The 13168-nt window shown below is 44.1% G+C and overlaps 1 protein-coding gene across 5 annotated transcripts in view; it reads left to right on the top strand.

Annotated features, from left to right (window-relative positions):
* Positions 1-13168, top strand: part of ehbp1 (EH domain binding protein 1) — a 136374-nt gene that overhangs the window by 67766 nt on the left and 55440 nt on the right. For all 5 annotated transcript variants that reach the window (XM_087179030.1, XM_023425303.2, XM_023425304.2 and 2 more), the window contains 3 exons: positions 3574-4392; positions 5902-5943; positions 6141-6287. In XM_087179030.1, the coding sequence (XP_087035156.1) occupies positions 3574-4392; positions 5902-5943; positions 6141-6287 (1008 nt within the window). The remainder of the gene's footprint in view (positions 1-3573; positions 4393-5901; positions 5944-6140; positions 6288-13168) is intronic.

The following is a 13168-nucleotide window of genomic DNA, read 5'->3' on the forward strand; positions in this document are numbered from 1 at the left end:
GGGGGGGGGGGGGGGGGGGGGGCGTAGATGATTGACAACGATAGATAGCTGTCAGTCACTGAGAGGGAGAGGGGGGGGCAGCGGCCTGGGGCAGGCGACAGTGACATTTAGTCCAGACCAAAAGCTTTGTCAGGTGGATGATGGAAAGTGAGAAAACTAGTTATTTTCCAAAATACATGATCTTCATATTGAACAAAAATGTTGCTCAAGTCGGCGCAGAGAAATACTGAAGATGAAGATGAAGACAGGCTGGTTTCAGATCTTACTGACCAAGCATTAGGGCGTCATATGAAATCATGATCATGTAAAACAATAATCTCTAATAAGGATACACATCATGATAATCACATAAGTGATTGATTGCGATGAGCTGTTTTTCACTGTAATCCTTTATAACAGAGAAGTATTTGTGTGTAGAAATAATACAATGATAGTGTGACTCCATTAAAACTCTGTAAGAGTTAATGTAGAATTATTGCCCAGCATGCTCTGCTCTATACAGACTATCCCTTTGTTACATAGAGCTCCATTGCTCAAACATACAGACACCATCCTGCTGCCATATAAACTCATTAGGAGCTGAAAATAGTCCCCAACAAATCAATATTTACGCCTGTTTGAATATCTTTTGCTAATACATACAGTCACCTCCGTTTTAAGACATTATTTAGAAAATGAAAGTGAATGTTTGTGATGTTTTAAAGAATAATGTATTAGTTTAACCAGCATGAGGCTGATTGCCACAGACTGGTTAGGGAGATGTATTCAAGAACGGACTACAGCATCACTGGTTCTGATATTTTCACGGATTTGCTGACATTAACAAAAATACCGCCACCCTTATTGTTTAACTGCAGTGGGCATACTTGAGTTGAACACACTGTAGGTTACCACCACAGAAAACAATTCCCCTGAAAACAACAGGTCTTCCCTCAGTAGTCATCAGTGTCTCAGTGTGACATGATCAGTGCTCGTCAAGCTATGAGAGAAGATGTAGTGAAGAATAAAGCGTGACACTCGGGTCAAAAAGACTGTAGTACACGTCAAGACTAACATTGACCCTGAAACAAAACCCAGCTCGAGAGCTTCCCTCCCTCCTTCCTCCTCACACAGCTCTCACTTTCTCCCACTCTCACTCTTTTCTCTCTCTCATTCTTTCACTCTGTCCCCATTGAGCAGCAAAGTTGTCGCTCTCTTTCACAGCCTACCCTGGGCGAGAGGGGAACAATGCAAGCACACTTTGCTCCCCTGAATACGTGTTAGAAACCCAATCAGGCCCTCTTATTCCCCATATTCTTTTTCTTTCTTTTCTGTCTTTCGTTTCTCTTTCATACTCCCTCTCTGCCAGGCAAAGGAGGAAGGGGGGGGGGACTTAAACAGGCTCGCTGTAAAGGCAAACTCCTCTCTGTTCTCTCTTTTCTTTTTTCCCGCCGTCACTTCTTTCTTCCTGCCTTGTCTTTGCAGGTACAAACACATAAACGCACACGCGCACACACACACACACACACACACACACACACACACACACACACACACACTCACATACACCTCATTTCCCTGTGTGAGTATAGATGTTCCACCCATTGTTGCCCTTTCCATCAATAGAAAGGGACAAAAGAGGTGAGAGTGAAAAAGATTTCTCCGAACAAAAGACATCATAATTGATTGTAAATTGAGAAATATCTCTCAGTTAAAAGCCCCACCTCCTTATTCTCCATTTCTCTCTCTTCTCCATTCCCGTGTCTCCACTTCTCTCTCTCGGTTATAGAGACAAGTACAGTTGGAGCAATGAGATTAACTACATTGACCGGGGTTTGTAACTGGAAGCTACGTCCGAAATCACTTCCTTGTTCCTTCTGCTACACAATGAACACTCAGCCATTTACTGTATTGAGCGGTAAACTGAGATTTTAAACACTTGATTTTGTGGTGTCACTAACAGGAGCAGAGTTGCTAGTTTTGCAGCAATCCCACTGTGAACACCTACAACGTCATTGTGATTAATAGTTCAGTGTTGGATAGATAAAACCACCGCAAATACTAGATGGATGTATTGTGCCATAAGTATTTCATCCATAGCAACTGTATTTTTATATTTTTACATCCACCAGCAGCTGTGAGCTTCGAAACAATTTCTGTAACTTTCTGAAACTGCGAATCCAACATTCAACCATATTTAATTATGGTATGAATATTAACATATTCATATTTAAACAACCTCACATCTCCTCTCTCTCTATGACATCCAGGTTTTCACCATGACGTTCCAGTGAACAAGTATAAACACTTTTGCCTGGTCAGAAAACACGTCGTACGAGCTAGTTCCTTTTCTGGCTTAACTCAGCCCTTAGAGTTCAGGGACAGAAAATATGCTGCACAAGGTATCACATAGAGAGTCCTAACAGCCTCAACACACACATTCAGTGTCTTCCATAGAAGTTGCAGCTGAGGAACCCTTGAGCAAAACGCTAAACCCATCCTTGAAGTTGCTCAGAGACCATCACTTGAGACAGTAGTTTTACAAGGGAGCCCCCACATCTGTTGGATGAATGCAAAGCAGGGATTTAATGAAAAAAATCACACATGCTCAATAGACCTCCTTCCCTGGATAAATAAAGATAGGAAAATATGTAGGGGGAAGAAAGAGAAGGACTTATGTTGAAGCAGGACAGGGCTGAAAAAGAGCGAGCAGGCTCTTCAAGACAATCCCTGGGATACATAAAGGTTAAAATACATGCAGGAGTGTTTGGGAGTCAGAGAGGGAGACGGAGAGGAGGAGGGAGAGATTGATGGACTGGGGAGATCTACGAAGGCAGTGAAACAAACGGGCGCTGCAACAGGTTGGAATTTGATCAACGCTATCAAGCAGGCCAGATACAAGCTGTGATACCTGGACGAGATGGATAGGGAGCGTGTGTGTGTGTGTGTGTGTGTGCAGGAATGGAGATTGTGTGTGTGTGTGTGTGTGTGTGTGTGCTGTTAATCTATTTATTTACCTGTCATTGGCTGCGATAATGGTTTTCATCCCCTCTCTCTCTCTGTCTCTCTGTCTCAGTCTATCTGGTGATGGGGGATTGGGTTTCTTGTGTCGCTTGATAATCAAACCTGTATTTTCTCATCAGACTCTAATCAGACCAATTACACGCGTGACGGAGAGCGTGGGCAGGTTGATGTAGGGGAGCGATAAGGGTGCACACACATACACACACACAAAAACTCACACACACACACACACACACACACTTTAGGATTAAGCGCTCTGTCTTGGGGTATCTGCGTCTCTTATCGGGGACATCCATCCCTGACATGACCTGTCAGCAGTCGTGTCAAAGGTGTCTCTCACGCACAAACACACATGAACACATTCACACATGGATCATGCATGCAATGCAACATGCACCAGAGACGACCCATGTCAGGAAAAGAGACCAGACTTCTTCTATCTCACCAGCTGTTGTCAGCACCCCCATCCATCTCCATCCTTGTTGTAATGCAGCGTATTCTCTTCATTCAGCAAACAGTAAAACTTTATTTGAATGTATGATTGTGCCTTTTGTGTGTTTTGTTCGGCAGGCGTATGATGGCTTTGCGAGCCTGGGCATCTCCCGTCTCCTGGAACCATCTGACATGGTGCTGCTGGCCATTCCTGACAAGCTAACAGTGATGACCTACCTGTACCAGATCCGGGCCCACTTCTCCGGTGAGGAGCTCAACGTGGTGCAGATAGAGGCCAACAGCAATCGCAGCACATACAAGGTGGGCGACTTTGAAACCGATACAAATGCCTCCATAGGCCAGGACAAGTTCTACGCTGAACTAAACGACGTGCAGCAGCGCCAGGGTAGCTCTGAGCATGCGGAGTCTGCTGGTGGTGTTGACGCAGAGTCTAACGGCACCAAAGCCACCGAGGAAGAGGTGGTGGAGCCGGGTTGGAAGGCTGAAGCAGGAGCAGTTTCAGCCAGCTTGCAGACAACAGGGCCTTTGCAATCCTCACCTCCTGTCCCATCGCCACGCACAGTATTAGCCGCTTCAGCAACGGACTCGACCCATGTGACACTGCCACGCTCTGAGGACAGGGGGAATCTGCGCAAAGCCAACACGTTAGAACTCAGTGAGTTACCACAGAGAGTGGAGAGAGAGATGGAGAAAGAAAGACAGCAGAAGGAGGAGGTGGGAGATGATAGAAAGGATGGAAGTATAGAACCAGGGTCTCCCATCAGGAGTGGGGCCTCCTCCTCCTCCTCACCACCCCACCAGAAACTGGGCTTTTCCTATAACAGGGACGCCGACCTCATCAAGAAGAAAAGGGCCAGTCTGCGTCAATCGGACTCTGAGCCCGCCTCAGACTCCTGCTCTTCTCCAGTCAACCACACAGACACGCCTCCCAAACAGGTAAACACCCAGACAAGTAATGCACAAAATACACGAGAAGAATCCAGTTTCTACATACATACGGTGCTGGAGTATATTTATTTTTCTCAGTCACAGTGTACATCCTGGCCCACTAACCTCAGAGATGTAGAAACAGAGTGTTTTGAATATTCATAAACAAGTCCTTTAAGGGTTTGTAAGAGATTAATTAAACTATCTCACATCTAATTATAAATCGTGTACCTTAAACAACCTCTGGATCAGTCTGTATTATGTAGAATAATTCTCATCTTGCTACTTAAGTCGGGTATTAAGATTCTGACAGCGTTTACCTGCAGGTACCTGCCTGGCCCCTAAATGGATTGTTCAGGTTTTTATCCTTGCACCCTGGCTTTGATTGAAACTTTCACAGCTACATCAGTCATAAGACAGAGGATGCAGCGAACATTCATTCCCTCCTGGCACTCGCTAAGCTTCAAATCCCGACCTCGTTGATGCCATTGCAGAGATGACCGTACCGAAATTCTCCCATTCTGCATTAGATGTTGTCGTCACCTGTCTCGTTGCCAAGACTCAGACGCATCAAGGCCGGGCCGTTAACCTGTGGCGACTATAGAAGGCACCTAGGAGAACCCCCTGCTTTGACATTTCATTATATTTTTCATTATATTTCTCATCCCTTCAGTTGATGGCAGTTGGCGCCGTGACTGCTCAGGCGTGGCGACGCTTTGCGCAGAGCACACCTCATCTCGTCTCTCAAACGCACTGGCATGGGCCTGTGTGCGTGTGCGAGACACACAGACACACATTGAATACATTGCTGCCTGCATTGGTTAACCCCAGATTACCGCTTCCTGTTTACAAGTCGAAAGGTCACGGGGCAGGCGGGGGCCAGCAGGAGGGTTATGACAGCTATGACACCCCATTTTGATCTGCTGTTATCTAGTTAGCGGGATGTATCCTCGGCTACACCCAGGCCGGGTTTGAGTTGCTGAAAGGATAAACATGTTTCGGTGTTATTAACAGCTTGACTGTAATATTCCTCTGTCTAAGCCAAATGTAAAAGCTCTGTTTGCTTTGTTTGCACCCCCTTATAACACAGGCGGGATTACCTTGCAGATAAAATTCTAAGCTATGTGCGTGTTTTGCTTTCTTGTCTGAGCCGTCATGCTCTCCACACCACTGGGCCCAGACGGCGCTGGGAGCCTAGCTTGTACACTGTCCTGTATATCATGGGGAATATACCTTCTCCTACCTTTGTACCCACTTGTCTAAATCCTTTTCCACCACCACCACCTGCTCCCTGTGCAAGGAATACACATGAAAGCTGTTCTTCTGTTGGGAAATACTGTGTGTATAAATGTATACATATGTTCATTTCAGTGCCATGTCACTTATTTAGGCATCACATTTGACTAAATATAATTTTTTTACATTGTGTTGACAAAATACTTAATTTGCAACCTGTGACTCTTATTTTTGGTATTTGGCTGAACACCTGTAGTTAATGTTGTGTTTTCTCTTTCAAAGGAGCCGACACCTGCCCCTGTATCAAGTCCCCCGGCTGAGAAGGTGAGTAAAATTTTGAAGATAGTTAAAGAAGGCATATGTGAACAAAATATACCAGTATTATCATATACCGTCCAACAGCAGACACGCAGCAACACCTTATTTGTGACAGTTTTATCACAACTGAACTCTACCCAGTCCTGGTTCTTGTCTCTTGTCGTTTTATTTGATCACGCTCGCTCTGTTTTTTCGGCACACAGAAGGTGCTCTCCCGTCAAGAGGAGCTGAAGGAGAGAGCCAGGCTCCTCCTGGAACAGGCCCGCAGAGACGCTGCAATGAAAGCCGGCAACAAGAACGTCCCCAACTCGGCCGTGACTGCACCAACCAGGGCCACAAATGCTGCAGATGTAAGTCCGAGTGGTGGTGTGTGTATGTGTGTGTACCTTTGGATCTGAACCTGTTGGCTTTCCTCAATCTAAAGAATGATACTGTCTGTCTGAAAACAACACAAGCAGACAGGTCAATGCTGCGGTCATTTAAAGATGTGACACGTGGAGATAAAATCACACCTCACTCAGGTGAGGAAGACTTAAAAGTCCGCCTGGGTCTTCAGGTTTCTGACCTCTTCTTCATGTAGTATGTAAAGCCTGGCCCGAGTTTCAGCTGCGTGTCCCTGCCTTCCTCTTTGCTTCATGCGCTGGAGTGCTGTGCAGCATCACCTCAGTGTGCAGCAACAGCTACTAGAGTGACCACCAGCCTTTTCAACGCCCTCATGTCACTTCCACAGTTCTGTATTTGCTGCTCACTACACTTGCAACATGCTGGAAAATCCTGTCCAAACTGTCTCATCCTCTGGCAGTCCACTTTGGTAAATCCTTTATGAGAAAGCTTGTAGAAGGAGAGAGGACTTTTTCCTTAGTAACTTCTGCTGAGACTCTCTTAATGGACTGCTGAACGTCACAACCTGAACACGTCAGTAAGAAAAACCAAAATGTGGATGGACTCCCTCTCTCCCTCTTCTCCCTATAAACATTTTCCTCTCTCTCTGGTCATTTTTAACTCAAATTTTTATGACATCCCGACCAAATTTGCTGCCACCCTCACTTTCCCCCGAACACTAAGTAAATGTTGTACACAAACACCTGTCAGCAAAAGAACATTCATGGTAAAGGGGGGGTTGAGAATCGCTGTACCGAAGCAAACTAGACTAGAGAAGACGCGAGTGAAATTGCCAGCTCTGAACTGAGCACGCTCCACTGAACATAATATACTGTGAGTGGGAGGGGGCACGCTGATGGACTAGGAGTTACCCTGGGAAAGCGCCGTGGTCAAATCCTCAGTGACGTTTCCAAATGTTTCAGAGAAAGGAAAGGAGGGTAAGAAAAAAATATGGTCTTGTGAGAATTGTGACGACAAGGGATTTGAGGGTAAAATGAAATAAATACCTTTTGGTAATGAAATATCTAAAAGGCAGCAGCCGCATGCCCCTGCATTCGCTGCCTGAATCCTTAAAAAGAAATATGCCCTTGAATTAGATGTTTTTTAAAGTGTGTGTGTGTGTGTGTGTGTGTGTGTGTGTGTGTGTGTGTGTGTGTGTGTGTGTGTGTGCTTGTGTATTTTAAGTGTGTTGTCAGTGTCTGTCGTGTGTAGGAATGCAAGTGTGTGTTGATGTCTGCGTGCGGGCCACAGGAATAACCATTCCAGAATAATCTTAGGAAATAAATGAGGACCTTCCAAGGACTGGTGGCGTTAAAAGTCTTCTGAGGCAGAAAGCAAATTAAAAGACTTCTTCAAAGCTGTTGCAGCGCCGATATATTTCCTTAGCCACAAAAAAAAAAAAGGTCCTCTTCCGTCCCTTGTTGTGCGGCAAGATGGCTGACTTCACTTAGATTAGCTCCTTAAAGTAGCCGCCCTTCTTCTCCCTCTCCTCCTGATTTTCTTACTCATTTCCAAGGACAATTGGTTAATAACCCCCTCTCTCACACACACACACACACACACACGCACACACTGCTCCCATGCATAAGCGAAGGAGGGAAAAGAGGAGGGGCGAGAGGAAGATATTGAATTGTTTACACTTTTTTTAATAGAAAACATTGATCAAAGGAATACGACTGGCCTTGAGGCCAACGTGTTGATAATTGTTAGTGATTCAGATTAGATTACTTGATGTCTTGTTTTGATTAGCGCGTGTGTGGGTGTGTGTGTGTGTGTGTGTCCATGTTATCAGCTGGAGAGGCCCAAGCCTTTCCCATTTAACTCTCCATCCATCTAAGTAGGTGCTTTGCGGTTTAGCATGCATAAGGTATAATTTAATTCAATTAAAGCAGGCTTCATTCTTCCAGGGAAGTGGCTAATGTGGGGGCAACAGAATGATTTGGGCTGAGGGAGAGGAGGGGGCTACGTTTGCTGTTGTAGGGATGTAGCGTTCAAAGCACAAAACAAATCAGCTAGTCTGATATTCGTATATCTATTAACTATCAACGTGTTTTACTCAGAGCTGCACGAGTCAGGATTTTTATGTGACAGTGGAATTCTCTGTAGCGCTGAAATAACGAACCAATCAGAGAAATATTGAAAGATAAAATCAAAATAATCGTTAGCTGTAGCACTAATCAAATCTCCAATCACAATAGAAGCGGCTTTAGGTTTTGAAGAGCATTGAGTCTTTTTTTGGGTCAGGTGATATCTCTGGTGGGAAATCTCCTCTGCACATCATGAATCCAAACTTCACATTAAATAGAAAACTTTTCAACCAAGAGTCTCCGAGCAGCAGTTAGTCAGAGAAGTCTGGACTCACTCACAAAGTGTGGACCTTCTGAAGATGTGAGGAAAAAAAAAAATCTCACCTCTATAAGAAGTTCTTCATATGACATATGACTGCTGCCTGTCATGCACCTGCACTTGCCCTGATTTCTTCTCATCTTAAAGCTCCTTCACACCTCTTACCTGAGCATATACTGTATCTCCTAATATAAAGTCTCCACAACTCTGATTGTCTGTCAGCTTTTATAAAAAATAAGATCAAAGTGAGACTCAACAAAATACGAAGAGTCTTGTATTTTTTTTTTTTTTACAGGAATAACATCAACATCTATTTTTTTTTTGTTTTAGATTTCTTTTCTAATCTTTGAGATGTAGGAAGATTTTCTGCTGTTACAGTCTTCACACTAACCTCTAACACTACACGCAACAAAGCAAACCAACAGTAATTTCATATATATACTGTATATATACATCTAAATATCCACAGCTACAGCGACTGCCATCAGCATGAATGTAGCTGGTTGCTGAACAATTTGTTGGATACTGTGTGTGTGTGTGTGTGTGTGTGTGTGTGTGTGTGTGTGTGTGTGTGTGTGTGTGTGTGTGTGTTTAGCCCTGTTCTCTTGACCTATGCTCTCCCTCCTGCCATCCCTAATTGTAGCCCACAGTGACTGGTTCTTTCATCTAAGGTCACAGGTTCACTTTTCTCTCTTTCTCTCCATCCCTGTTTTCTCAGTCACTTTCTCTCTCTCTCACTCTGTCGGCCTTTTTATGTCCATCGTCTTTTTTTGTTTTTTGTTTTTCATTTTCTTTCTTTTCCCGTCACTTTGTCTTTTTGTTTCTTGTCTTCTGTCTGTTCTTTCTATTTCTATTTTTCTCTGCTGCATCTCATCCTCTTGTTCCTCTTCTCTCTCGTCTGTCCTACTCTCTCTGGTCTCTGATGGCGAGCACTACGACTAATTGTTTTGAGCCCTCCTCCTCCTCCTTCTCCTCCACCTCCTCCTCATAGGTGGCCTTCAAAACATATCAGTAGTCACAGTGCTGATGTCTTGTAATGTTGTAATGTCACCACCCCCTACCCACACAGCAGCCAGATGGGTAATTAATGAGCTTTCCTAAAATATCCAGGGCTAGGACTCTATTTTATCCTTATTGCAGACATCCCAATTTTGTTTTAGTCTTTCTCTCGTAGTCTTTCCCACTGGTATTTTAATAGAGAAGTGAGTGTGTGTCTGTGTGCGTCTGTGTCTATTCGCTTCAGGTCTTTTCATCCATTAGCAGATGAGAACAGTAATTTCACACCGGCCTGGCCAGGCTAATTATCAGGATCCACACTAGGTTTGGGAGAAGTGTCTCTTTGTGTGTTTGTGTGCATGTGGACACACAAGCATGTGCTCCTATGTGCATTTGTGTGTATTTCTCACCAAAAATTGTACAGCAGAAATATGTGTGTGCAAGCATGTTGCACCTGTGCACTTTTACATTCCTTTGAACATTAGTGTGTGTGTGTGTGTGTGAGTGAGTTAGTGTGTGTGTGTGTGTGTGTGTGCTTGTGGTACGCATTGAAGAGTGCACGCACATGCCTTGGTGTTTTCCAGGTAAGAGAGTTCCCCTGCTCACTGACTCGTTGTGATTCCTATAATTGGGTCCTGTTTGATTTTTGCCGACCGGCACCCCAACCACTCCCCCCCTCCCCCCTCTCTCCCCTCTCCTCCTCCATCGCTCCCTCTCCTCCTCTCAGGAGTGGAGGGGTCTCCTGCGTCTCTGCTGTTGTGACCTGTGGGTGTTGTCATCTACTCCCATCTGTCGTCTGTCCTCTGATCCTGACTTAACTGCATTCATGTCCTCATTTTGTCCCTGCGCCCCCTCCCTCTCTTTCTTTCTGTCTTCTGTTATTTCTGATCATACTGTATATTATCCAAGTCATAATAAAAACTATCTTTATCAGAGGCACATTATAATGGAGTACTTTGTTCTCTGGCTGTTTTGGATTTGATGGCCAAACACTGTGAACTTTTGAAAGGTGCTATGCCCGTTAACAATTAGGCAGCCAACTAATCACAACAAAGAAACAGGAGTTACCAGTGTGGCCGGTGTTGAGCGTTGGCCATACTTGTTAAGAGCGACATGTTATTATTATAACTAAATTTAAAATTTCCTTATTCAAAAGCTCACATTGTTTTGCTCAAACTGCAGCAGTGACGTCACTTCTTCCACAGCGAATACCAGAACACTGCGAGTGAACTTTAACTCCCCTACCCAGAAAATAAATAAATAAAATAAATGCATCTAATCCGAAGATCAGAATGCAAATATTCTAATTCCAGTGGATTTTAAGCCACAATTTTCTTCTCATGGACTCAAGCATTGAAAAGGCTACCAGTAAAGGGCTGTCTTTGCAGCAAATATAGAAAAAAATGCCTATTTTGAAAATGCAAATATGGCCCTGTGCTCTCTCACTTTGTCCTTTACTCCGCTCCTCCTCCTGTCCTCTCTCCTTTTCAACTTTCTCCCAGCAGTAATAGTTTTTCTCCAGGTCTCATTTTAATGCGGCTGCTGTCCCTTTCTTCTTCCAGCTCTCTCTCTTTCTCTCCTCTTCCTCTTCCTTCAACGACCCCCCTCCCTCCTCCTTTTCTCTTGCTCTCTCTTTTCTTTTTGAAGAATGTGCCCCTAATGAAACTAAATAGTTTGGTGGGGAGTTTCTTTGGTGTGTGTGCGCGCTTGTCTTGGAGTGTGTGGGTATGTGTCGTGGCTGAATTGGCTGGAGTGGAGATCAAAGGCAGTCTCTAAATTGAGTGTGTGTGTGCGTGTGTGTGTGTGTGTGTGTGTGTGTCGAGCAAGAGAAAGACAGCTCTCTCAATTGCATCACAAGAGCTGATCAAGCCATCACAGAGGAAAGCTGTAATACACACACACACACACACACACTTACATGCATCGTCTGAACACATGTACCTCTCTCTTTCTTTCTCTCCTCTTCTTCAAGTTATCACATGCCTTGTGTTCACGTTTGACCAAGTGGAAGTGTCAGATGTTTTTCACATCCACCTTTTAGTCCTGGTCTCTCTCTCTCTCTCTCTCTCTCTCTTTCTCTCTCTCTCTCTCTCTCTCTCTCTCTCTCTCTCTCCCTCCCTGTCTTAAAGCCACTTTGCATGAATAAAATATGAAGGCTGAAGTCCTCAGATGAGAGAATATTTAATGTTTATTCCATATGTAAATACAGTAATCCCGCTACTTCACTAAGTGCCTAAAGAATTTGTTTTAGCTTGAATGGAAAGTTTAATTACTCTCTCCATGTGTGTGCTTTTGTGTGATAGACTTAAGCATCCATTTGATATTTAAATGTGTTCACATATATCTAATATCCATGGTATTTTTCTGTCTTTATGTGGTTTGTGGTTTTGTGAATGTGAGACACATGTGACTGATTTTTGCTGCTGAGTGTTTTGACCTAATAGCTTGACTCAGGAAGTCAGAAACTTTATGTTCCTGTGTTTTCGCTGCAAAGGTCGGACAAATAACTGATTGCAGAGCTCATTTCAGATGTAAAGTTTTCATGCAGCGAGAAAACAACGGCATCGCATTGCTGTCTGTTCTTATGTCTTGAAGCGTATGTGTGAGCAGTTAACATTATAGTTTGTTTGAAACTGGATTTTTGACCCTTACATTTGTATGTTGTGCACCACAACACAAAAGCAAACTCGTCAGTGATCTCTGGTCGACAAATTAAAGCTGCTTTCACAGATTCACTCCAGTCCTGAACATTACAACCCGGAGGAGCTGTATGTGTGAATGCAATTGTCCGAATCCGCTAAACTGGTCATTAAACAGACTTTCAGGACTTTCAGTGTAAAGTCTCTGTAACACTCGATTCACTGTCCGGAGAATCCACAGCGAGTGAGTGAGTGGGCACGTTGATGATGTTTCAATCATTTCTCCTGCATGATTGAAACCCATTCGCTACCCCTCGCCTAAACTAAACAGAGTTTTTCCAGTAGGTGAGAACACGTCTCACATGGACACCATCCAGTTTTGTGCTGCATGTGTACAGGGGCAACTCCGGACAGTGTGCAGACCTAGAGTCCAGAGTTCATATGTGAAAACGGCTCATGTAATGGAGACTCACTGATACTGATATGTCTGTAATAAGTTCATATCTGCCAATTTATTGTCCGAGCTCATTGATCAGTTCACTTAGTGAAAATGACTGATTTCCTATTTTAGAGTGAACCCCTTCCCAGACACACACTGTCTGCACCTTTTTGCTCACAAAGGATCTTGTGCAGTGACAGGTTACCTGTGTTTTTCTGTCGCCCACCACCCCAGAGTTCAGCTCATGTTCTCTGTCTTTCTTTCTACCTCTTTTTTCCTCTCTCTCCTTCTCTCTCTGTCTCTCTCTCCCCCAGTAATTATCCTGTCTATTTAAAGGGCAAAACCTTCCCATCTTACTCGCCTGTCAGTGACTAGCTCCTCTGACATTTGTGTGTGTGTGTGTGTGTGTGTGTGTGTGTGTGTGTGTGTG

This window comes from Seriola lalandi, unplaced genomic scaffold, assembly GCF_002814215.2.
Source record: "Seriola lalandi dorsalis isolate HSWRI2012SDOR001 ecotype SW California unplaced genomic scaffold, Sedor1 jcf7180002054769, whole genome shotgun sequence".
NCBI classification, from domain to species: domain Eukaryota; kingdom Metazoa; phylum Chordata; class Actinopteri; order Carangiformes; family Carangidae; genus Seriola; species Seriola lalandi.